Source organism: Botryllus schlosseri, chromosome 6, assembly GCF_051294905.1.
Source record: "Botryllus schlosseri isolate E-star chromosome 6, Bs_hap1, whole genome shotgun sequence".
Taxonomy (NCBI): domain Eukaryota; kingdom Metazoa; phylum Chordata; class Ascidiacea; order Stolidobranchia; family Styelidae; genus Botryllus; species Botryllus schlosseri.
The window spans coordinates 8,036,025-8,058,973 of record NC_137241.1 but is presented as its reverse complement, the minus strand read 5'-3'; the positions used below and the strand labels follow the sequence as shown (position 1 = coordinate 8,058,973).

General features: G+C 44.5%; 1 protein-coding gene and 1 long non-coding RNA gene across 3 annotated transcripts in view; both read right to left on the bottom strand.

The window, feature by feature from the left end:
• LOC145440804 (poly(A) polymerase type 3-like) overlaps positions 1-22,645 on the bottom strand; it is a 47,795-nt gene extending 25,150 nt beyond the window's left edge. Inside the window, exons 1-9 of one of the 2 annotated variants that reach the window (XM_080318554.1) lie at positions 21,365-22,645; positions 14,532-14,723; positions 14,421-14,474; positions 14,004-14,208; positions 12,510-12,648; positions 12,259-12,448; positions 12,044-12,195; positions 11,865-11,975; positions 11,723-11,804 (exon numbers count right to left, since the gene is read on the bottom strand). In XM_080318554.1, the coding sequence (XP_080174680.1) occupies positions 11,723-11,804; positions 11,865-11,975; positions 12,044-12,195; positions 12,259-12,448; positions 12,510-12,648; positions 14,004-14,208; positions 14,421-14,474; positions 14,532-14,723; positions 21,365-21,562 (1,323 nt within the window). In that variant the 5' untranslated portion in view covers positions 21,563-22,645. Of the gene's footprint in view, positions 1-11,722; positions 11,805-11,864; positions 11,976-12,043; positions 12,196-12,258; positions 12,449-12,509; positions 12,649-14,003; positions 14,209-14,420; positions 14,475-14,531; positions 14,778-16,144 lie in introns of both variants that reach the window. The other variant, XM_080318555.1, reaches the window with a different exon arrangement.
• The window catches only part of LOC145440810 (uncharacterized), a 300,641-nt gene that overhangs the window by 175,862 nt on the left and 101,830 nt on the right, over positions 1-22,949 (bottom strand). The window lies entirely within an intron of this gene.

The following is a 22,949-nucleotide window of genomic DNA, read 5'->3' as shown; positions in this document are numbered from 1 at the left end:
CGAGAACCGTATCGCCTGGTGTAGCTTTACTCATAGTTCCGCCACCAGTTGGCTCCATTGACGCGAAGACGGGATCGGTCATCGTAGTCGCTTTCGATGTCGTGGACGTAATCGTCGTAACAAGGTCATGTGCAGATCGCGAGGTAACACGTCCGGTGGTTAGTAGACGTGTTGTTATGCTAGGTCCTGTCGTAAGGTTATCTGAACTCCTTGCTTCATCCGTTACAGCCCTGCTTATTGTTATGGTCGTAGGCGACTCGGGTATGGTGGCCTTTGTTGGCTGCTTTGGTCCGGTCGCCGAGAGATCCCAATGGAGGTGGGTAGTAATATCCGGACGTGTAGGTTCCGTTTGAGAAACCCCTCTAAGTACCCACGCACCGGTCCCACCCTGCAAATTCAACAGCGTTCCAGAAAACCCCTTCGTTGACCGTATAGTGTCGGTGCGTTCCAAGGTCAGGTACAAATTCGGCGATACGGTTTCTGCCGTGGTCGCCTTCGCTCGGTCCTGAGTGGCGGGCGTTCTTGTCCGAGTGGACAAGAAGGGGACATTGTCCGTCATCCCTTGTTCAGTATCCTCTGCAGCACCCGCAATTCTGGTAGGCTCCATCGTTCGAGCACTAGTCGGTCCGACAGGCGTAGTCACAGATAAGGTTACGGTCGTTTCTCCCCTGCCGGACTCGGGGTCCCGGGGTGATGGAGTTGCGGTTGTGGCGGCCGTCGAAGGTGCGGCAGTGGTTGAAGTGGTGTATTCGGCTAAAGTCGTCACTATTGTTGATTGTTCCGTAGACACTGGTATGTTCGTCTGTGGAGTAGTGTCCTGAGGAGTAATAACCTTCGTCGTTGCCTGAGTAGTCGTCTTTGCAGGGTTTGTGCTCATTTCTGATACAGCAGGCGCATCCACGGCGCCAGGGGAAGGCCCTGTTGAGGCTTGACCAGATGTCACAGGAGCGCCCGCTGCAGCGGTACTCCCGGTTGTTGCCATGGCCGCTGCGGTCGTCTCGACCCGTTTCGTATACCTTACTAAATCTGTAGTAGTATCGCGGGGGGTCGATGTGATTTGGGACCCTTTGGTTTTCACCGTCGAATCCCCCTGTGCCAATTTCAAACTGGCCACACTGATAATGGCTGTAGGCGTCGTCGCAATCAAGGCTTCGGTTGTGGACATTGACGGAACGAACGTAGTGGGTCCCTCAGGAGACGCTTCCACCGCCGCAAACGCGGTCTTTTGACCGAGCAACGGCGTTCTTCGAGTTTGTTTACTGGTTATTTCCGAATATCTAAGGCGGGTAGTTGCGAGATACGTTGTAGTGTCAGGAAAGACGGTGTTTTCTGTGGTGACGGTTGTAGTAGGGAGCCAGTACGTGCCTTCAGTTGTCCGCGGCGCTGTCGTAGGAATTGTCGTTGTTGTAATCGAAGTGCCAGGTTCGAACGAATTCATAGTGGCGTCTGTAATAGTTGCAGGTTCAAATACAGTCGTTTCTACCGCTGACAGTTCTGAAGCCACAGGTACGCGAGTCTGATGAGTAGTCTCTGGCAGAAGTGTGACCTTCGTTGTTTCCCAAGTAGTCGTCTTCGTGAGTGTCGCGCTCATTTTTGGTTCAGTGGACACACCAGAGGTGCCCGTAAAAAACTCGGCCGAAGTTTGATTAGCTACTGTGGGAGGGCTCGTTGTAGTAGAACCGGACGTAGGTCGGGAGTCCGTTTGCAAGGTATCGCCAGTCCAGCTACGGGCGGTTGTTACCGGGTTTGTTTGTTGCGTCGTGAACGGTCCGGGTGCTGCCGGGGTTTGGGATTGCGTCGTCATGAGTATCTCAGATGTACTAACATGAGTTGGCCAAGCAACGCTGCGGGTTGCCAGTCGGTGATTCGTTGATTCGAATCCCGTCGTTGAGTTTACGGGAACTTTTACTGGTGTTGTTATTCTGACGCTAGTTTCCTGCGTAATCGCTGAGACCTCACTCGATGATAGAGACGTGGGTTGCGTACCCCTTGTGGTCGCAATCGTGGACCTGTGAACGAGCAGCCTATCAGATGTTTCTTCTTCGGCCACTGCAGAGTACTCGTCACTATAATAGTCCCCGTAACCACTTTCGTTATACTCGGGCTCGTACCAACTGTTGTTGTAGTCGTAAGCGTACTCGTAGTAATCTTCATCGTAGGCAAAATCGGAATCTTCTTCCCGATCGGTCTCGTGTGGGGTGGTAAGAGTTGCACTGGCCGTTTTGGTTCGAGCACGGGGCGTGAGCGGTGGTGGCAGCGGTTCAGTAGTCGTTGCTGGATATGTGGCGTGAGGAATGTAGATCATTTTTCCTTCGCACAGCAGAACCTTATAAGCCGTCCTGGGTTTGAATAGTTTCAGCTCGAATTGGCGTGCTTCCCGCAACCTTTGTGTGGCCATATAATTTAGTAAAGCCATATTCACCTTATCGCGCTGTTTCTCGCGAGTCTGGTTTACCTTCAGGGCCCATTGGAAAGGCAAAACTTCCAACGGCGTCAACGACTGATTCCGACCCGCGTGGTCTTCCCGCATCTTCGTCATCGGAGCAACTGCCTCGCCCAAGATCCTCCTCACCCTTGTTACGTAAAACGCTCCCAGGCGAGTCAGCCAATCCTTTATGTTTTTATTCTTTCGTCCTAATTTTTCAGCGGTTGCTGACACCATGAGGGGTCTCAGTCCCTCGGCCCGGTCGCAGGGTAGTCGACCCATGGACGAGTTACGAGACGTCGTTCCCTGATCGTCAATCCCCAACGACGTTATATACATCCGGCCGTAACGGTGGTCTGCAAACACAGGCTGGTTTTCGTAGGGGTCATATGTCACCTCCCCATATGCCAGTACCACTTTTAGGCCTCCTACGGCGTTTCGGCACTTCCGTTTGTTCTTTTTTCGTTCGCATCGCAAGCTCCCTTGCAGAAGGGTGGGAAAGTTTTTGTCATTGTTCAGTGTTTGGGCGTCCCTATTCAGGAACCTGATGAGTGCGTGAATCTTCCGTCTGTACCGGCCATGGCCATCGAAATTCACGGGCCTATCTCTAGGACCCGTCTTGTTTCGAGCTCGTAGCCAAACTAGGTCACCTTCCAACAGAGGCACTGGGACACCGCCTGGCCATTGGTTGTACGAGTCGGTCAGCTGCATATCCGCATCAGTTCCCCTAATACTGTCGTCGATTTCAAGAATCACGATATCCCGTCCCAGGGCATTGGCGATGAAACGGCGTCCAGCAATCGCACATCCCACACAACTCATTCCGCGAGATTCGGAGTTCGCACAGGTCTGAAACCGGTGCGTTTTAACTATCCATCCCTCAACCCCGTTCGAGTGAAACTCACACGTCATTCTCACCGTTGCGTATCGTGCCAACATATTCATAACTAGTATTTTCAATACCGTTAGTACTTGTCGAACTCCAGGGTTGAGTGGGAAGGGTTGACCCGGGGTTTTTTCATGCTCCCAGGTGTGTATTAATCCGAAGCTTTTATTGCGATGGTACGTGGTATTCCCGAACAATGCCCGCAGGGAGAGGTTCGGTAATATTCCGGACGTCCTTCGATCACACCTACATGCTCGTTCGTATCCACGCGCTGAGTCCCAATACCGAGCTCCGTGATTCAAACCTGCCAGTAATTTGTACAGTCGGCTACGGCCTGCTCGCATCTGCCCAAAGGTGGGCGATTCGACGAGTATTGGGAATCTCCGTTCCGCCAAACCTTCCGGCCATTTTCCAGATAGTCGGAACAGTTGATTCAGGCTTACTTTCCTTTGAACCTGGTCACCCAGGAGTGTCCATCCCGTAAGGTTAAAATTTTCCATGTTTTCCGCGTGCATGACAGATAAGGGGAGTAGGGCTTCGTTGATCTGGGGTTTTACGAAGCTTATCCATACGACCATCAACAGGGTCTGTCCGGGCCCGCATCCGTTTGGGTAGGTAGTTATCCGCATTTTTAGTTTAAGCTAGTAATCTGTCGTACATAAAAGTTCAAATGTCAGTCCGAGTCGAAGTCTGGTGTCCCGGGAGGCAGTTGATCACCGTCGGATCATGAATCTGCGCTGCTTGGTGTAAGCGGGTGCTGACGTGATGAACATTGTTAACTGGGTGCCAGTGTTCCTCCTCTGCACCTTCGATTTTAGCTTAGGGCAGCATACGCTGTGATACCTAATGCAGCAGAACAGAATGATTCCTGCCCCCAGAATGAGGGCCACGGGAAGTAGAATGGAACCCAAACCAGAGAACAGACCGCCCAATCCTTTTCCAAGTATGTCACCGACTGCCCCGAGTCCCTTTTGTAACAAGGTTCCCGCGCCCTTTCCGACAGATTCTATCACACCTCCGGCCCCGTTTGCCATTTCTTCTATAGTTTTTCCGAAGTTCTTCATGAACTCCTCCCCCCCAGCAAACTCGAAGGGTTTCACTGATACGTTTTCATAGCGCCAGTCTGACATATTCATGTACACACTCTTATTGAGGTCTTCCCTCCATACTTGTATGCCAAGATCTACCTCCTGCTGAGCCTGGTCCAGACGGAGCCGATTCGCTCGAAGTTGGTAGCCGATGTCATCCGACTCATTTACATAAGCATCTCTATAGGCGGCGAGCTGCTGAGCGTATTCCTGTACGCGCAACGTCCCCTGTTGAATTTGTGTCCGGTAAATTTTACTCGCATCGAAAATTGATCTGCCAGTCAAATTGGTCAATTCACTCATGACCAATCGATCGATGGCGAGTTCGGCTTCACTTTTCTCTTTAAAATTCTGAAACTGTGAGAGGGTCGCGGTGGCCTGTCGCAGTATCATTTGTCGGTTTCTTTCCATCATCCGTTGCATCCATACAAGACGTTTATCAGTCAGTGAGGCCCTGGTCTCCATGTTCGCGATCAACCGATCCAATTTGGTTTGCTGTGCCGACTGAAGCTGGGAAAGTTCATTTATTTTCATACCTAGTTCGGTCGATCTCTCCGTAGCCTAAATCATTCTGTCATTGATTTGGTTACTTAGATCTTCAGTCTCCTTGTGTAGTTTATCAGCAACAGTAGCCACCACGGCAATGGTGGCAATAGTGGCAAACAGAAGAAAGAGCAATCCGAAGAACCTCCTGTGCCTTTTCTTTTTGGGTAACCGTTGTCCACGCCCCATTATGTCGCCTTTTATTTCGATCGGTCCCCCTGGGAAGCGTGGTCGGTTACGCTCCGGATCGAAGTGCACTTGGTTCCAAAAGGCAGATTTCAGTTCTGGACCCCCGACCGGATCCTGACAAACATCTTCCATGGCCATCACCCTATCCTGGCACACCCTATCGGACCGCACCATGGAGGGATGAGTTCGCCAGACGGGCATAATGTTGTAAGGTGGATGTGGTCTGTCCAGGCTTCCATCAAACAACCCGTTCCACTCGAGGCCCTGGTCGTCGTAACCCTCCCAGTTGGGGAATGACGTTTGAATCCATCGCACTCTCCGGGGGAAATTTGTGGTTGGTAAATCCCCCCACCTACTGGTATTTACCACCGGCCATAGGTTGCAGGAAGGGGGGTGCGCAATTTTCTGTAGTCCCGTCCTTGGTGGCACGGGTGAGTACCGGAAGACCCGCCAGATATATTCATAGTGATCCTGGGAAATCAGGCCCGCCGTAGCTCTACAGTTCTGCATGGGCCGCCATCGTCGTTCCCACGAGGAATCCGCACGGATGGTATCCACTTCTTGTATTATTATATCGGCCTGACTCGGCTCCAAAGCAGAGACCTCCCCCCTAATGTTGCAAAAGACGCATGTACCGGGGGAACCGAAAGTTGTGGCCGCCTCCATAAGCTGATAGATCTTTTTACCAGTCTCCTGGTCGTAACTAGTCTCCCACGTCCCCTCACTCTGGACGATCTGACCCCGCCAGCAATGTGCGACGCTGGAGCTGCTTGCGTTATACTTATTCAATAGGTTTACCCTAGTCCAGTTCCAGGTTTCTACTGTCATTTGTTCCGTTCGGCAAGTCGCCCTTACTGCCGAGAACCCTGCAAACGTCCGTAACATGACCAGTTTGAATTTGGTCATTGCCATCAAGGTATCGTTTAAATGGGTCCACTCGTCAAAAGACGGTCTGGGTTCCCATCTCTTGCTAGTGGTTTCCCAGGTTTCGTCCCAGAACCACTGAATTCTGACGTTATGCCCAATTGGGCGTACGAATAGTGTTTCTTGATTCAGGATGGCGAAGGAAAGGTTTGGCGAAATTCGTCCCAGTCCCCGTTGACATAAGCAGGTTCGTTCGAAATCTCGCACGCTAGTCCAATATCGACCCCGCGGGAACGCCATTTGTTGTAACGAAATTCGCTCAGCCACCACGTAGCCAAAAGATTGACTATGAAATAATTCCGGTCGCCTGTACACGTGTCGCTCTTTGGTCCCATTGAACATGGTCATTAGATCATAGTTCTCCCAATGCGTGGCATTGAGTTCAACCCAATCCTCGGGCAGGGAACCATTCAGTTCGCCCAGTTTACCTTGGGTAAAGGTCCGTCCTCTATCCGTTACAGCAACTGTGGATCCCTGCACGCCGACCGCCGTCGCAGGCAACAGGCTATAAGGTGGGCAAATGATACCAACAATGATAGGAAGAATATAAGCAGCGTGGTCCATTGGGGAGGAATAGGGGGCTCAGGCCACTGCATAAGCTAGTTAGTATTTACGGAAGTGTTCGGCTTATTGTCTGAAAAACACAAACAAAAGCGAATTTTTATGTCAGGCCAAGGGTTACGACTAAAGCTTCACGGGGCACGCGTCGTATTTGTCAAAACCGTAACGTGGGTCTCTATTTACGGTCCGCAGTAATTCCAGAAACCTGTCACTTTTCTGGTGTTGTCTTTTCCAGAGCCACTCCCCTACATAGTCCGCCAATAGGTGGCGTGCTAAACCTCGGGACCGATGTAAATGGTACTTCAGCGAGCTCCAACATGCCTCCACGTCGTTAGTACAGACACCCTCGGGGCTTTTGAAGGCCGCGCTATGATCCACGACGCCATGCTTGTAGTCTCGTCCCCAGCTCTCTATTCCTTTATAAGAGGGGTAGGCATCGGTCAAAATCGTAGACCCACTGGCAACGTTGTCTACAATGAGTTGCCGAAACACCGCTGCCGTTCGATCAGCGGTTATTTCCACAAACATCTTCCCCGTAGCCTTGTCCACACCCCCGAAAGCCCATATGGCTTTAATTGCCGGCTTGCCGGAGGCAGCGGCCCTTCGTTTTGCCAAGTGAGTCTCGTCCAGAATAACACAACCCCCGACGCCTCCCAAGGGGCTTTTATTTCGCTGGAATTCAGACGCGCAGATCTTCCGCAGTCGGCCGCACCATATAACCACCGAACGCTTGCTGATTTCGGCTTCGTGGCCCATCTGAGTCTGTAGGGCGTCGTGGGCCCAAAAGTAGCACAATATTAGTAGTTTCGGGAGTTCTATCTTGCTACCCGCGAATAGTGAATGTTTGCGTATGGTCGCCGTGGTGTTGCAAGGGTTGCACCTCCACCTCCAGCCATCGTCCATCGTTGTAGTCGTTTCCTCCTTCATTACCCGCTCACATTTACGGCATTTCATCTTTCGTACCAACAGCCCATGATCTCTCATAAATAGTATGCAGTCGCGCACGTCGCGTAGTGCTCCCGACTCGACCAGGCGTAGTACGTTGTATGTCTTGCTTCGCCGACCTGCAGAAGTGGAATGATACGGTGTTCGTGGGTCGTAGGTTTGCGAGGAACCGCCTTTTTCTCGGCCGCGCTTCACTACTCAATTCTCTCCTATTTGTCCCCGTGCTATAGGTAGGTCAAGGTGTTTAATTCACTTGTTCCATATGAGACCTAGTGAATCTAATGCCCACATTTTCGATGTTCAAGTACATCATTGTTCATTTACTGGTAAAACACTGCACACGTCGATGTTTTCATGTTTCACACAGGTGCCGTGTAAGTCTACGGCGTTTACTTCACTTGTACCGATATTTCTTATTTTTGATTCCGTAACCGCCGACTTGTAGCACGGCACACTTCTAGGCTTTTTGCACCGCATATGCCAGGGGTCGCCTACTCAAAACGGGTCGCAGGCCACCTTTCAAATTTCGTAGAGGACGCGGGCCGCATGAATTCAATATCGAGATTAATGACGCCGCACAGTTGAACAACGACGCTATCCCGTCACCTACTCAACCCTAATGAATTGATATCTAGGTAAATTAGAGTTACCAGGCTTATCGAACGCCTTGAAATCTTAATTAGGGATTGCACCGTGTGTTGATTGATCAGATAGAAGCAGACATGGCGGCGCCTGTATGACATGTTATTCTCAAATACACACTGTCTTCGCCATCAGGGGCGAGAATTGGCTTTGAAGTGACATTGCTGTCGTTAAAATACATTCATTAAATACGATTTATTCCTTGCATATGTGGATAAATGGGCGAATAATGTATCGATTCAGCAATCCGGCCCGCCAAGTACTCAATTTTCCTAAATCCGACCCGCCGACTGGAGAAGTTGCCCGCCCCTGCCGTAAATCCACTTTGGGAGTCGGGTTGAAGATCTTGAAGATCTCTGTCTAGAACAGCTGCAACACCAATGGGTCGTGGGTTCGAGTCCGACCGAGGTCAACTCCAGGATCCCTTCCCAAGTGTTGGAGGTTTATCTAGGCTCCCCTCGCCATCTAATCCGCGTACGAGGTGTCTTAAAAAGCCTAGAACTGGGCCGTGCTACAAATCGGCAGATACAGGATCAAAATAAAGAATATCGTCCTGGTATAAATGACCATTGCAGTCGAAACACACCATAAATACCACTAACAAACAAACAGTGACTCTCAAACTGGGTCCGTGGTTCTTTTTGGGTCCACGAGACAATTTTGTTAGGACATCGAAGCACGTTCCGAATATTTGAAACGATCCAGAAAAATAAATTGGGAATTTAAAAATTTCAGGCAACGTAATTTCAAACCAAACTCTAATGTAGCCATACGATACATCGTTAATCAATATATTTTGGTACAGGGTCTGTCAATTTCATCTTTTAATCGCGCTTCGTGCGCTTCAGTGTCCCTGTGCATTGTTTATTTTATTCTGCGTAAACACTCTCCCAATAAATCAATCAATCAATGGGGAATGAAAGTCAATACAACAAAAACGGTGTCACTTGTCTTTAGCAGCAAAGGGAAAACACCAAATCTCCAATTTAAATTCAGTGACCAGAACATAGCAACAGCCGAATCGGCAAAGTATCTCCGCATTACCTTTGACAAAAGGTTATTAAATAAACTACATATTGAATCTGTTTTACATAACTGCACCGCTCGAATAAACTTGCTGCGGATGATTTCAGGAATCTCTTGGGGAGCTGCAAAAGAAACTATGCTAACCCTGTATCGATCTATAATTGAGTATAGAATTGAATCATTTTCATTTTGGTCACCGACGATCTCTAGAAAAAGTCAAGCGTCTACAAAACAACGCGCTGCGGCTTTGTTGCGGAAGGATGAGGAGCTCTCCAATCATTTCCATACTATGTCTGCGTGTGGCGAAATGCCACTGGACCTACGACACAGCTATTTATGTATGAAATTCAGATCCAAGGTGAATGCTGATTTGCAACACCCGTGGCGAGAGCAGCTTCTCCAGGCATCGTGGGAGGAACAATGGCCGAAAAGGAAACAATTCGTTTGTTTCAATCAAATTTCATATCGACCGAATTGCGACGAAAATGGATATATGCTCCGTTGCAGTTGATTAAAATACCCCATCCACCTTGGACGTTGCGTCGAGCACGTATAGATTTAACATTGACGAGTCTGCAGATCAAACAATGTTCCTCTTTGTTACCGCTAACCAATGAACATATCTGCAGCAGCGTTTTATGTTTCGCGAACTATCAACTGCGCAACCACTATCATGGAAGAAACGAGCTCCTTCACTGCAGAATTCGTGGGAATAAGCTTAGCCCGACAATATGCTGTGGGAAACAGAAATTCCAATATACTAATACTTGTGGACTGCTTGAACGCAATTTAAGCGATTGACAATGTTTATGGGCGATCGCATCACCTCATGGCACCAATTTTACAAACGATCCCTCGGATATCGGAGGCAGGATACAAGATCGCTATTGTTTCGATAGCTGGTCATTATTAAATTCCCGGGAATTAAAATGAATGATATGGCGATGATTAACTTATATAATTAAGTTAATGTTTCTGACGGCCGTGTGTTATCATCAAATCAATGTTTGATTTGTTTTCACATTGCCTATGTTTTCGCTAACTATATATTCAAATAAAAATATTGCGTTTAATCCCAGTCTTCCTACAGATACAGGCTGATATTGGATTCAGAGGTTGAATGCTTCCCTCGAGCTACAAAGTTTGCCCAATCCGGGCTTAAACCATATAAGGATTCTGTAAGCCTGAAACAGGGTAGTATAAGCAGATAACAGATCTGAGAGGGGCAAATTTTTCGAAGAATCATTTAATGCTGTCTCGTATGGAATATGAAGACGGGTAGTAGTATAGGCTACCAGTAGGCCTATACTAAATGAAAAAAACGTCCGCCCTCAAGATCACCGATCTCGCCTTCTGTGACATGTCACCTCATTTTTGTCGCTTGCTTTTCTATATTATCTTCTTTTACTTTTCATTCAGTGTACATTCCTCCTCTTTACATCGCCTAGGCCAAGGTGGGTGTCTGATTTCAAAGACTACTCCAAGTCGTTTCGGCGCCTTCCTATCTTTCATTGTATCACAATTCTTGTGGTGTATTGAACTGATAATTGCTAATAAATCGAACCGCACCGAAAATACCATTTGCTTTTGTCTGATACTCAGTAAGTCGAAGAACATAACTGCTTGGTTTATTTCACCTTGCTGTAGGCTACTAGGTACATTCACAGCAGGTTCAATATAGTTTTCGAAGCTGGATTCTAAAATACCTGTATTGGAAGAACTTCTTGGAGGTAGGCTACATAACTTAAATATACAATTGAATGGTATATTCATAGTTAAATGAACCCGAATATTTTTGGCTGATACTGGTCTGGAGTCAACACTTTCATTTTCGTACCTTGGAGTCGAATTTTATCATACAATTAAATAGTATATTCATATTGAAATGAACCCGAATATTTTCGGCTGACACTCGTCAGGGGTAATCGTCAGCAACTAGTAGAGAATTGGAAAGAACATTGTATAATGTATATCAACAATCGTATCACAAAATATGACGTCACCAGCATGAAAGAGAGAGCGGCACTATTTAATTGTATATTGAAGTTCTGTACCACCAAGAAGCTCTTCAAATTTTATCATAATACGCCAACCAAGTTTGTGCCAACATGAGTTTGTGTACCATCTAAAAATAGTACATTGAGCTTATGCGATCTCTTTGTCCCGATTATCCGAAATTTAATTCCGGTGACGACATCTTTGGTGTTACGATTGTTCATATACAATGCTATTTCCAATTCTCGAAACTATAGTTGCTGACGATTACCCCTGACGATGGTCAGCAGAAAATATTCGAATTCATTTCAATATGAATACACTATACAATTGTAAAATAACCGTGTACTACACAGTCTGTACATCGAAACAAGACAGTGAGGTTTTGTCATAGGTGATCCAAGGCAGTTGAGCGACCGCTCTAACTTCTTGTACCACGATTAACTAAAGCAGAGATTGCCAATGTAAATTGTTATCTGGACCCAAACTCAGTCTTACGTCAATTGGAGATCTCAGATCCTTCGCGCGTAACGGTCTTTGAGACACGAGTCCGACGAACCACCTCCGAACATACTTATTACTGTAACAAAATTGCGAATTAGATGTCCGTAACTTTTGCGGTATAACGGACGTAGCATACGTTTCGCTAACTGGCGAGAAGTGCTCGGTATTTACTCGAATGGAACTTATGCAGTTACGAGGCTCGAGAAAATTTACCAAATTCCGTATCTTGCTCTGCACCATACCAACCCTACAAATAAATTTAACATGGCTTTATCGAGTACTCGGAGGTATAAAGTGATCAACAATACACCGAACCATCTTCTAAAACGCCCATCGTCCGCTGCGCTAGCTGTGACGACCATGAAATGTTGGAATTCGTCGAAAAATTTGAATTCCTCAAATATTTTCGACCAGCATGCCTCGTTGTTGTGTACCTCCGAAACAACTTTAAAGCCTTCGTTAAATTCCTAGCGATATGACGGTGAAAATCATTACGACCAATTTTACGATAAATGGAAACATGAACCAGCCTTTTTCATAATTTGTAAGGACGACTCCGTCACGTTGAATGTGGAGTTGATGTGGGGATGAATTGGATAGACAATTGGCATCACGTGGGCCCTGTCCTTTGGATTATCCCGCGGATCCCACGCCAGATCACCGAATTCCCAATTTTCAGTCGACGGTTTAAGAAGCACCGGGCATTGCCATGACCATTTCCTGTTAAAAAGCAGAAACAGCTGAGCTTTCCCCACAGTCAGCAAAAAGTATTATGCCATACCATTTGGAAAATAGCTCGAAAAACGCTTTGATCAAATCAGAGGGCAGGGCGTGAGGATATAGCTGACAGATTTTGGCCACTAGAATTGCATACGACATCCGGCCCAGAAATCCCAAGCAGCTGCTGTATATTCCTCGTCCTGTAATTTGAAACGGACAAGCTTTCACAGTTGTAATCTTTGAAAATCCTGTTTTTTTTACAATTTATAGAAACTTCCTAGCAAACAATCCAGTTGGTCTACCTATACATCCATAAGACAATTGAGGGTTCACTGGACATGAATTCGCACTGAGCTTTAACAGCGTTTGATTGAAATATTACTTCAATGGAATAAAGGCTTGTGAGTTTAATAGCTCACTCAAATATCTAAGCTAAAATAAATATCAGTAGTGAAGACGATTTATCAATAACAAATTTTGCAGCAAATTACCACTATAGGTACGTAATCTTGAATCTTATGTGAAATAAGCGGTTCACTTTTGTTGCAATTGATATAAGTAGCCTACACCCGGAATAATACTTGATTTGCCCACATCGTAATTCTACCATAGACCATATACCATATACTAAAATATTCATAAATGCTCATATCAATAAATGAAATCCCGTGATTGTTTTAAAAATGCCATCCCCTGTCGTACTGTTTAGTGAGCCAGCGCCAAGCGCGAAAATATTCGATAATTCATGATAAAATCGGTCAATAAGATCGGGAATTGCATACATATTGCTTTCCTGTCCTCTCGGCTCACGCAATCAGAGTTACCGGTAAAGCTGAGTGAGGTGTTTGGGAAACTGTAGGGCCCGTTGTTATGACTCCGTAGTTATTTTGTGATCTCCTGTCTGCTATCAAACAATATAGAATCGCCCAAAAGTAGGCTACTAAACTGAAAGAGGCACTCGATTTCAAATTGGTATTACTTCACTGGCGTATAATTTTCCCCTGCGGGATGGTATTTGTCTTGTGAGGTTCAGATTGCCTAAACAGGAACATTCGGCGCCAGTCATTTAGGCGCCTATGGACAATTAGGCCTATATATATCTTGTATATATAACGAAGTTTTCGGTAAACATAAGGGCAGTCGTTTTGGCCAAGGTTTTATCGCTGCCGATCGTTCTGACACACTTCCTAGAGTTGCGTGTTACATGGCCTGAAACTTTATATGTCTTGGTGCATCGTGGCGCGGTAATGGCCAACGTCGATATGCCCATTTCTGTAGATCTTGCGTATTTTGACTTAAGGGAAGAGTACCCACAAATCAAGATAATTGGCAACGATAATTCGTGACTTAAAATCGCGCGGAGCGCGCAAAATTTTTTAAAAATTTGCAGAAATTTTCAAAACATACTCTATAATTTATGCTAATTCACGAAATAATTTTGGTTCCCCCTCGAGTTCGCCCCCCCCAATTGGGGGGTTTGGGTGCGTCAGTTACGGTCCTGCGTGCAGGCAAACAATATACAGGCGGAGCTTTGCATATGACACAGGCCACACACTTTTTGCCCACACAAGTATCGCCCTAAGGGTGTTCCTGAAGTTATCCACTTCCGGAACAAGGTGCAGGATCTCTGCGTTTACGCGACACCAGTTTAAACTTCGGACGCTCTCCATGTCCAACCCTTTCAGAATATTGTCATCTCTCAGTTCCAAAGTGCCTGGTATGATGTCTTTCGAAGGGAAGCCAGCAAACACAATATCAACCTAAAGTGACAAAAGGATTGTTGAACTGGTTGACTATATTCCAGGTTACATTGAGGAAAATTAAACGAGTTATTGCATGAATATTCGAGCAACAGTTCGGCGATTAGAAGCAATCCATAATTTACGTATTCACAAGTAGGCCTATTACGGACCTACTATGAGGCATATATAATATTCCATAACCTCGAACTATAATTAAATTCATCACTCACCTCAACATTATCAACAGTTGCTCTTATGACAGGAACAAAAGCGTCTGGTGCAGCCTGTTAGTCACAGAAAATTAGTGACTCCGTTAAGGGCAAAATTTGGAAAACGCTCACGTTCGTATCTTTCACGCCTTCTTTCCGCCTGAGCATGATGTAGAACAAGCTGAAAAACCTGAGCCTACTGACGAGTCGAGATCCGACGAACAATACATCGATATCCGGCTTGTTGGTGGGTACACCAAGCCCGTGCAATCCGGATGTTAGGATTTTGATATGGCATTCTCCAGAGACTTGTTCAGTCGAGCTCTAAATATTATCAAACGATTCATGTGAGCGTTATGGAGGGTGGCCATTAGCCTACTGGCTGAATAACAGTGTTGGGATCAAGTCACTACCTTCGAGTCACGAGTCATCTCGAGTCATTGCACATTTTGACTCGAGTCAAGTCAAGTCAATCGATTTTCAAAGGTGACTCGATTCAAGTCAAGTCACTCGTGTTTTGGACGTGACTCGAGTCAAGTCAAGTCAAGTCAAGTCAAGTCAAGTCACGAGTCAAGTCACAATTCAAGTCAAATTGAATTTTCGAAGTATGAGTGATGATTCAAATTCATTACGTTTTACTAGCTGTGTTAAAGAGATCAATTGGTCATTTATCTTGAATCAAATAACGAATATAAAGTTAAATATACATGCAAAAATGCGTTGTATCGCTCACGCACACGTAGAACTGCTAATAAAATATGTCAGTAACTGTATAGCTACATCAGGGGTGTCAAACATACGACCCGCCAAATGATTTCATTCGTCCCGCGAAGAAATTCTGAGTATATGTTGAAAATTGCGTAATTTTATCCAACACATTTCTCGAATTTGTAGTAAGAAATACTACTAACTTAAATATTCATTCAAGATAGCAAATTTCGAGTATGTTCATGGGCCACATTATAACCACCCGACAGCGGAGTTTTGATTGTAGTCATCCTCAGGAGAAGGTCGCTGACATTGACACCCAATTCCGAGAATGCGAAAAAGTGCATATATTGAGTTAAGAGTTAGTAATATTTTGGAATCATTTGACTGGTGCGGCCCGCGAGTTATCTGAATATTTGAATTCGACCCGCGACGTCAGTTGAGTTTGACAACTCTGAGCTACATGTTACATTCTCTTATTATGTCAGCCAAAATAGAGGATCGAATACGAAGCCTCGACAAGATAAAAGAAATTGATATCGTAAAATACACTAGCCATCTATACACATCCGTGAGGATATAAATGCATAGAATATATTTGTTCGATTTAAATCATACAAGAGGGTTGGTAAAGGTGAGCACCATGTAATGTAAGGACAGAGTCGTCCAATAAACAGCGATACGTTGCTATCAAATTAGTCTGCTACTACGACAACGTAAAGTGTGATCATTTCGTTTGCGGTCAGTGTATTTGTGATGTAACAATGTAGGATTAGTGAAACGTACAACCAGTGAATGACTGGTTGCTCTCACAAGTTATACAACGGCGTATCGTGAATAATCCGAACATGCACAAAATACATTGATTTAGTCGACACCGTTTACTTAATGACTTGAAATTGACTCGTAAATTTTGCTCCGAGTCACGAGTCAATCCACATTTTTGAAGCGCCGAGTCAAGTCAAGTCAAGTCATTTTTGCAAAGTGACTCGAGTCAAGTCAAGTCATTCAAAAAAGTTGACTCGAGTCATCCCAACACTGCTGAATAATGGCGATGGTCTGAAATTCAACGACAAACCGCTGGCGGTTTGAATTTTCATAGAAGTGTCCTTATCGTACATATGTGATGCCAGATATGAACCATGTACTATCCTGGAGGTCTCAAACTCAAAGTTACTGGTGGTCTCATGTTCTAGCTTGGCTGACGCCGCAGACCGCAGTATTCTTCCACATAAATCTGCGTCACCGCAACCTGACATGATGGCCGCGGCCATACGTGGTGAGGTGAACGGGCAACATACGTGACGTGATTTTGAGCGGCCCGCAGGGAGTTTTTGGTCTTAAATGATAACATGGCCGGCGGTCACAGTCTTCCGCAATTCTCCACTTTTTGCTTAATACGTCAAATTATGGTTACTGTAGGTTATTCTTTACTTCCCTTTTTCGGTCACAAATAATAGTGATTGTTAGCTATTCTTCAGTTCTTTGTTTTCTTTGTGTCCGACATGCAGCCAGAATTCAGATAACTTGTTCACAACTTTGATCGAACACAGATGTCTCATTGACTTCAACAGCTATCGAAGTACATTGCGTTAATAAATTCATTGAATACCACTTTGGCGTCCATGCTTCGAGTTTAAAGTTCACATTAAATACGATCAATCCTTGTATAGGGGGATAAATACGAGTTTAATGTATCGAGATTCAGGAATCCGGCCCGCCAAGTAGGCCTACTTCATTTTCCCATATCCGGCCCATCGACTGGAGAAGTTACCCGCCCCTGACTTAGACCCGAAGTAATAAATCATGCAAGTCGAGAAACATTCTCATGTTTCGCAAGAGAGTCAACATAAATTTGAAAATGAAGGGGAGATGTTAGCACCTCCATGTCAGCCGTTGATCGGGAGCTCACGAAGATGTTGATGCGGTGTCTTAATGTAATACGCGAGGTGCAATTTTCGATATGGGCGTTAGGTTATTCTACCAATAGCAGTATTTGACCAGCAGGTCACACTTTGGACAAGTCATTGCAATAACAGTAAGAATATTTTACATTTTAGCCTAAGGAGGTTTAGATTGATATCATAGTATTCTGCTCAATGCCATGTGAGTTTCGTATTCAGCAAGACTACACACACTCGAAATTTAACATGGTCTCTGATATCAACTATGCAATGCACAATGCCATCGCTTAAGTCACATATTTAATTTGCACTTGGGATACGTTTGCATATGCGAGCGCAATGATATATGATGAATGATATTAAAAACTTAGTTTTTGTGTTATAATTAGAGCCCGACCGATTACCGGTTCGCCGATAATATCGAGTCGATATTACACGTTGAAAGAGTTATCGGTATCGGCCATTAGAGATGAAAAAATATCGGCAATTTTCGTGACTTCACAGCCGGAAAACTATAATCCTTGACCGCTAGAGTGGGAATATTGCTATATTTCGTATATCTTACACTTGCAAGGTGTCCAGATGCAGCCTTTCTAGTATATTTCATGTTCAACTATGACAATGGCTGTAAAGCTGTTGAAATAAATGCTCAGAAGTTTTGAAAATGCGCCTTTTGAGGTAGACTCCACCTCATTTGAATATCGGTTGAATATATCGGTGTTATCGGTGAAGGTACTAGATATCGGTTTTATCGGTATCGGCCAAAAATTCAATACCGGTCGGGCTCTAGTTATAATCATAAAAATGTGATATAGCCACGACGGTATAAGACTATAAGTGATTCCTGAAACGTGTCCTTTATTCCGTATCTGAAAATATGGTAACGCAAAGTCATGTCTAAGCCGCTCAACTACGGTTTTGAAAACCGGGAGGTGAATTTCAGAAGACGATAGCGTCAAACTCATGTACGCATAGCCGCATACCCGTCACATACTATGCAATACAATTTTACTTGCATCTAAATATGCGCAAAGCGTTGATATACTATTAGGGTTACGTTGGCCATTGTTTAAAACATAATTTTGTTATGAAGTCACAAATTCTTAATTGTTACGTCACGTCGGACGACATTGACAAGTAAACATGACTCCTTCGACGAAAAAGGTTACCGATCATTGTCATAAACGAACAAAAAATATATCTTTAACCGGAAGTATATCGTTATGCAGCATTTTACGGTCGGCGGTAATCATGACCAGATCGCCCATTCCGTACCCCATATATATATGCTATAACTGTTCAACAGACGACGATTTCGAAGGTTCCAGCCACTCCACATCGTATACGTCGACTATATTGGGTGAAAATAGTATATACGTATAGGCTAATATTACATGTTTTTTTCGAAACTATTCACACAATTATACACCGTTTGAAAAACAAAATTAACAGGCATTTATTAAAACACTATTTGAAACATATTTTAAACAAAGTGTTTTAAAACAACATTTGTTTTAAATGCAACCCTTTATACGATATTCTTTCTAATTTTCTACCAATTGCTGACGATTACCCCTGACGAGTAGGGCTGGGCAAAATCGAGTACCGGAGTGATTCGATTCTGAATCACGTATTTGGTATTATGCTTCGAGTCGAGTCGGGTATTCGAGTATCACTCATTCTGACGTCATAACAGAATATACCATGTGAAAGTTCAAATATGTGCCTTTTATGCCACCACAAATAATATATTGCCTGTTATTCATCATATTAAAGATACTTTGGTATTTTTTCGACCCTACCGATTTCATTGCACTTTGTGACAATGTTGTGGGCAGATCATGATTTCGGAAATGTGTTATTTCCACTGACAATAGTAGCTTTGGACTATATGTTTCGTATGCTGGGATACGGCCAATCAAGGTTTCAAGGCTTCCACAGTGGAAAATGGTATTGAAGCCATAATTCTAGTTGATAAAATATATTTCGGTCGCTATATAGGAGCGTATAATTTCAGTACTCGAAAAAATCGTCTTTTACTATACTCGACTCGAATCATTAAATAATTACTCGATTCAGATTCCAGTACTCTAATCATTGTGCCCATCAGCCCTGCCCTACTGACGAGTGTCAGCCGAAAATATTCGGGTTCATTACAATATGAATATACTTTTCAATTGTATATTGAAGCTGTATTTACAACAGGGTTGTCACACATACGGCCCTCGGGCCGCATTTTTAACAAGTGTTGAGATTTTTTACAGGAAATACTTCCTTTAAATAATTCATCAATACAGAAAATTTCGAGCATGTTCATAAGCCCCATTATAACCACCCGACTGCAGCGTTGTGGTTTCACGCTAGAAAACACTAGTAACATAAAAGTGACATTGACATCCAATTTCGAGAAGGCAGAAAGAGCACAGTGAGTTCAGAGGTATGCGTAAAAAACGACAAAAAGTAGTTATTCAAAGAAGCGAAAACGCCAATGCAGAGCCGATACATGCAGTTTAGAATATATTAGCTACAAAAAAGCATAATCCAAATATCTATATGGTTGCACTGCTGTGCCACTTCTGACGAAGTCCTCGGACTCGAAGAAACGCGACTCGCAATTTAATAATAATAAACCGAATTCCAGCGAGCGAGGTAGTGCAATGGTTATGCGTCCGGCTTCTCGATTGTGGGTTCGATCCCCGGCCGGGTCATACCAAAGATTCGAAAATTGGTATCCGCAGCTATCCTGGTAGGCGCTCAGCAATCACGGATAGCATGGAGGAGAAACAAACGGGTGCGCAGACTAGATGACCCCAGGGCCGTATCGCAACTCCGTCGTCAAAGCATCTCGATGGTGCAGGCGAAAAAGAATATCATATCTCTCTCTCTCTCCAGCGTCCGCGTTCACAGTTACATTCCTTGTATTGATCACAACGCATTCGCATGGTTAATGCCATATTACGACTGAAGCAAGGGGAGCATGGCAGTCTGCCTACCAAGTGAAGAAATGACATGAGGTAGCATTTTGGAATCGGTGAACTGGTCCGGCCCGCGAGCGACTTCAAGGTTTGAAACCGGCCCGCGACACAATTTGAGTTAGACACCCCTGACCTACAAGAAGCTCTTCAAAGTAAACATATAACGGTGCATGATATTATCGGTCATACTGGTATATTGTCTTAGTTAATCAGAAATCATGTATGGTGAACAATACCTTCCCCAAGATATATTCTGAAATTCGAAATATTCTGATCACAACTATACGCCATGCATGCGATTCGTCATGCGAATGAAAACGGATTGCCAAATACAACGATACCAAGGCAATAACGAAGCCGTTTTGGGCCGTCATTGCGAGATGAAATTCTACGGAGCATCGAAAAGTAACAGACACGCTTTTGACATTCACAACGAATTTCGAGCAGTTGCTATTGATAAAAGCCGGCCGTCTGCCATATTACCATAACAGTATATCCATTCTAGCAAACTTATATTTGACCTATGCAGTGTGTAGGACGAAACCGTACGGACACAATAGTAGACTACGTGTTTGTGTTTGTGTTTGCGATTTTGTAATTGACGAGAGGCTGAGAACACTGCATGTGATCACGTGTGGGTCGCGGGAAAAACGCTCAAAAACTTACTGATCTCTCATTTTACGTCACAAGCAATTTGAAAATGCAATGTCGTACAGAAATCAACCTAAATTCTAGCTAGTTAGAGTGCCTTCAAGTTTAAACAACATTAAATAAACGAAAACGTTCTTGGGAGAAGCAAAATATCCAATGAGAAAGAATATTGCTTAAAAATTATTGATGCAATACAAATTGATTTTGCTTTGAACCTACGAAGGCTCGCTTTCGATACACGCGGTTGCCGACCACCGGTTCACACACTTACTTCCTACCACGGAACCCTGTATAGTGTATAGTCGCCATTATGGTTGTATGAGAAATATGGAAATAGTGATCTGGTCGGTTTAACTGGGATTATTTTTATTCTGGTTGTGTGAAAAGCACAAATGTGAGCTTCTCAGTTCATTCTGATTATGCATGACGTCAAAATCATCGCCAACGTGTTTACACGCTATTAGAATTGCCATAGCCATGTAGATGTTTTCAAAATTCACGAAATCAGTGATGCACAATGCACATGCACATGCACAGTTTGCAAACTTCCCGTAAGTTTGTGGGGATTGACCTATCCCGAGGCTGGGGCGACTCAGCTTTCTGCAAAGTTGAAGTAAGCCTATATCGAAAAAGCCGCGACGTATGCACAAATTCATCGAAATCTGGACTTTCGAAGTTACTGTAGAGAAATTTTTTAGATTCGCTGAAAAGTTCATAACTGACGAACCATTGCTGAGGATAATAATTCCGTGAATTCTTTCGCTATCTGATCCAATTTTAGCAAAACCGCTCCCTTCGATTCTTTGGTCTCCTCCGAGTCGAAACCACCAACGGAACGTACTTTTTCCATAAGTTTATCTGACAGCTCCTCATCCTCCGGTGTAGGTTTTTCTAAACTGATCGGCTGAAATCCACTACACGACATTTTATTGTTAAATGTAAGTTACCTCTTATGACCTACTATAAAGAAATGCGATCAAAAGTACCTTATTGCACGAAAAACACGATACAAAGTAAAAGTCAGTCAACATCATGATGATGTTTTGGTGCTACTGTTAGCTTATAACCGAGCGAGATAGTGTATCGGTGAAGCGTCCGGCTTCTCGAACGGTAGGTCAATAGGTCATGGGTTCGATGCCCTGGCCATGATCAGACCAAACACTCGGAAACTGGTATCCGCAGCTATCCTGCAAGGCGCTCAGCATCCACGGATAGCGCGGAGGAGAAAAAACGGACTAGGTCCGGTCGTATCGCATCTCCGTCGTCAAAGCGTCTCGATAGTGCAGGCGATAAAAAATATCATCTCTCTCTCTATGGCCGAGCTCACTCCTCCTGTATAGGTTATTCACACCCCTTCATGTTCCTGGAATCGCTCACCAGAATACCTACTCGATAATCGTAAGTCGCGGCCCCAGACAATTGCTTCCAGCACACTGAAATTGTAGGACCAACGTAATTCAATTTTCGGTAAAATGATGTGAACACACACGCAAGGATCACAAGTGGTGATGAAATCACATTTTATGCCGCAGCCACAAAAATACCCCCCGACATAATATTGACTGTTGCGAGATGACGATGATATTTCCCAATTGCCTCGAGTTTAGTACACTGGAACCGGGTGGTTATCGAAAGTTCTGTAGCAAAATGGTCACATCAAGCCGCAACGCATGTTGGCCACTGGCCATTGGTAGGCCTGTCACATGTAACATAACAAGTGGTTAAACACACTGATCCAAGGCAATGCGCCTGGTCTTGTTATTTCGATTTCTAAAATCATACATATCAAGTGCGCGTCACTCCTTCGAGCATATAGGAAAGAATATGCACTCAGCAGCAGCCTTATATTTCTGGCACCAAAACATAAATTAGCAATAGAAAAGCACACACAAGCAATATCCATACATTAGCACGGCAAAATATAGCCCTTTGTATCCGCAATATTAAACCTCAGTTGTTAGGTAGCGTATACGCACTTACTCAACAACACGAATACTGCTGAATACGGAAATGTCACCCGGACAAAATTATGGATTGTATCGTATCAATGCTGTCGTTCTTTAGTGTGATTTGAATTGAATAGGATTCCATTGTAGCGAATTCCCAATGACAACATCGCGTGGCGGTGGTATCAATATGATGGTGACAAAGACGTTTTATATCGCCGGTATCATTATATTTAATTAATTTATGCCCAATCGCTCAGCTCTCAGTTAGTGTTTCCATGGCGACATCGATGGCGTCACGTAACAAAAGTATCACAGAGGATTTCATTCTTTGCATCAACATATCATCCTTTTACGTTGCATACA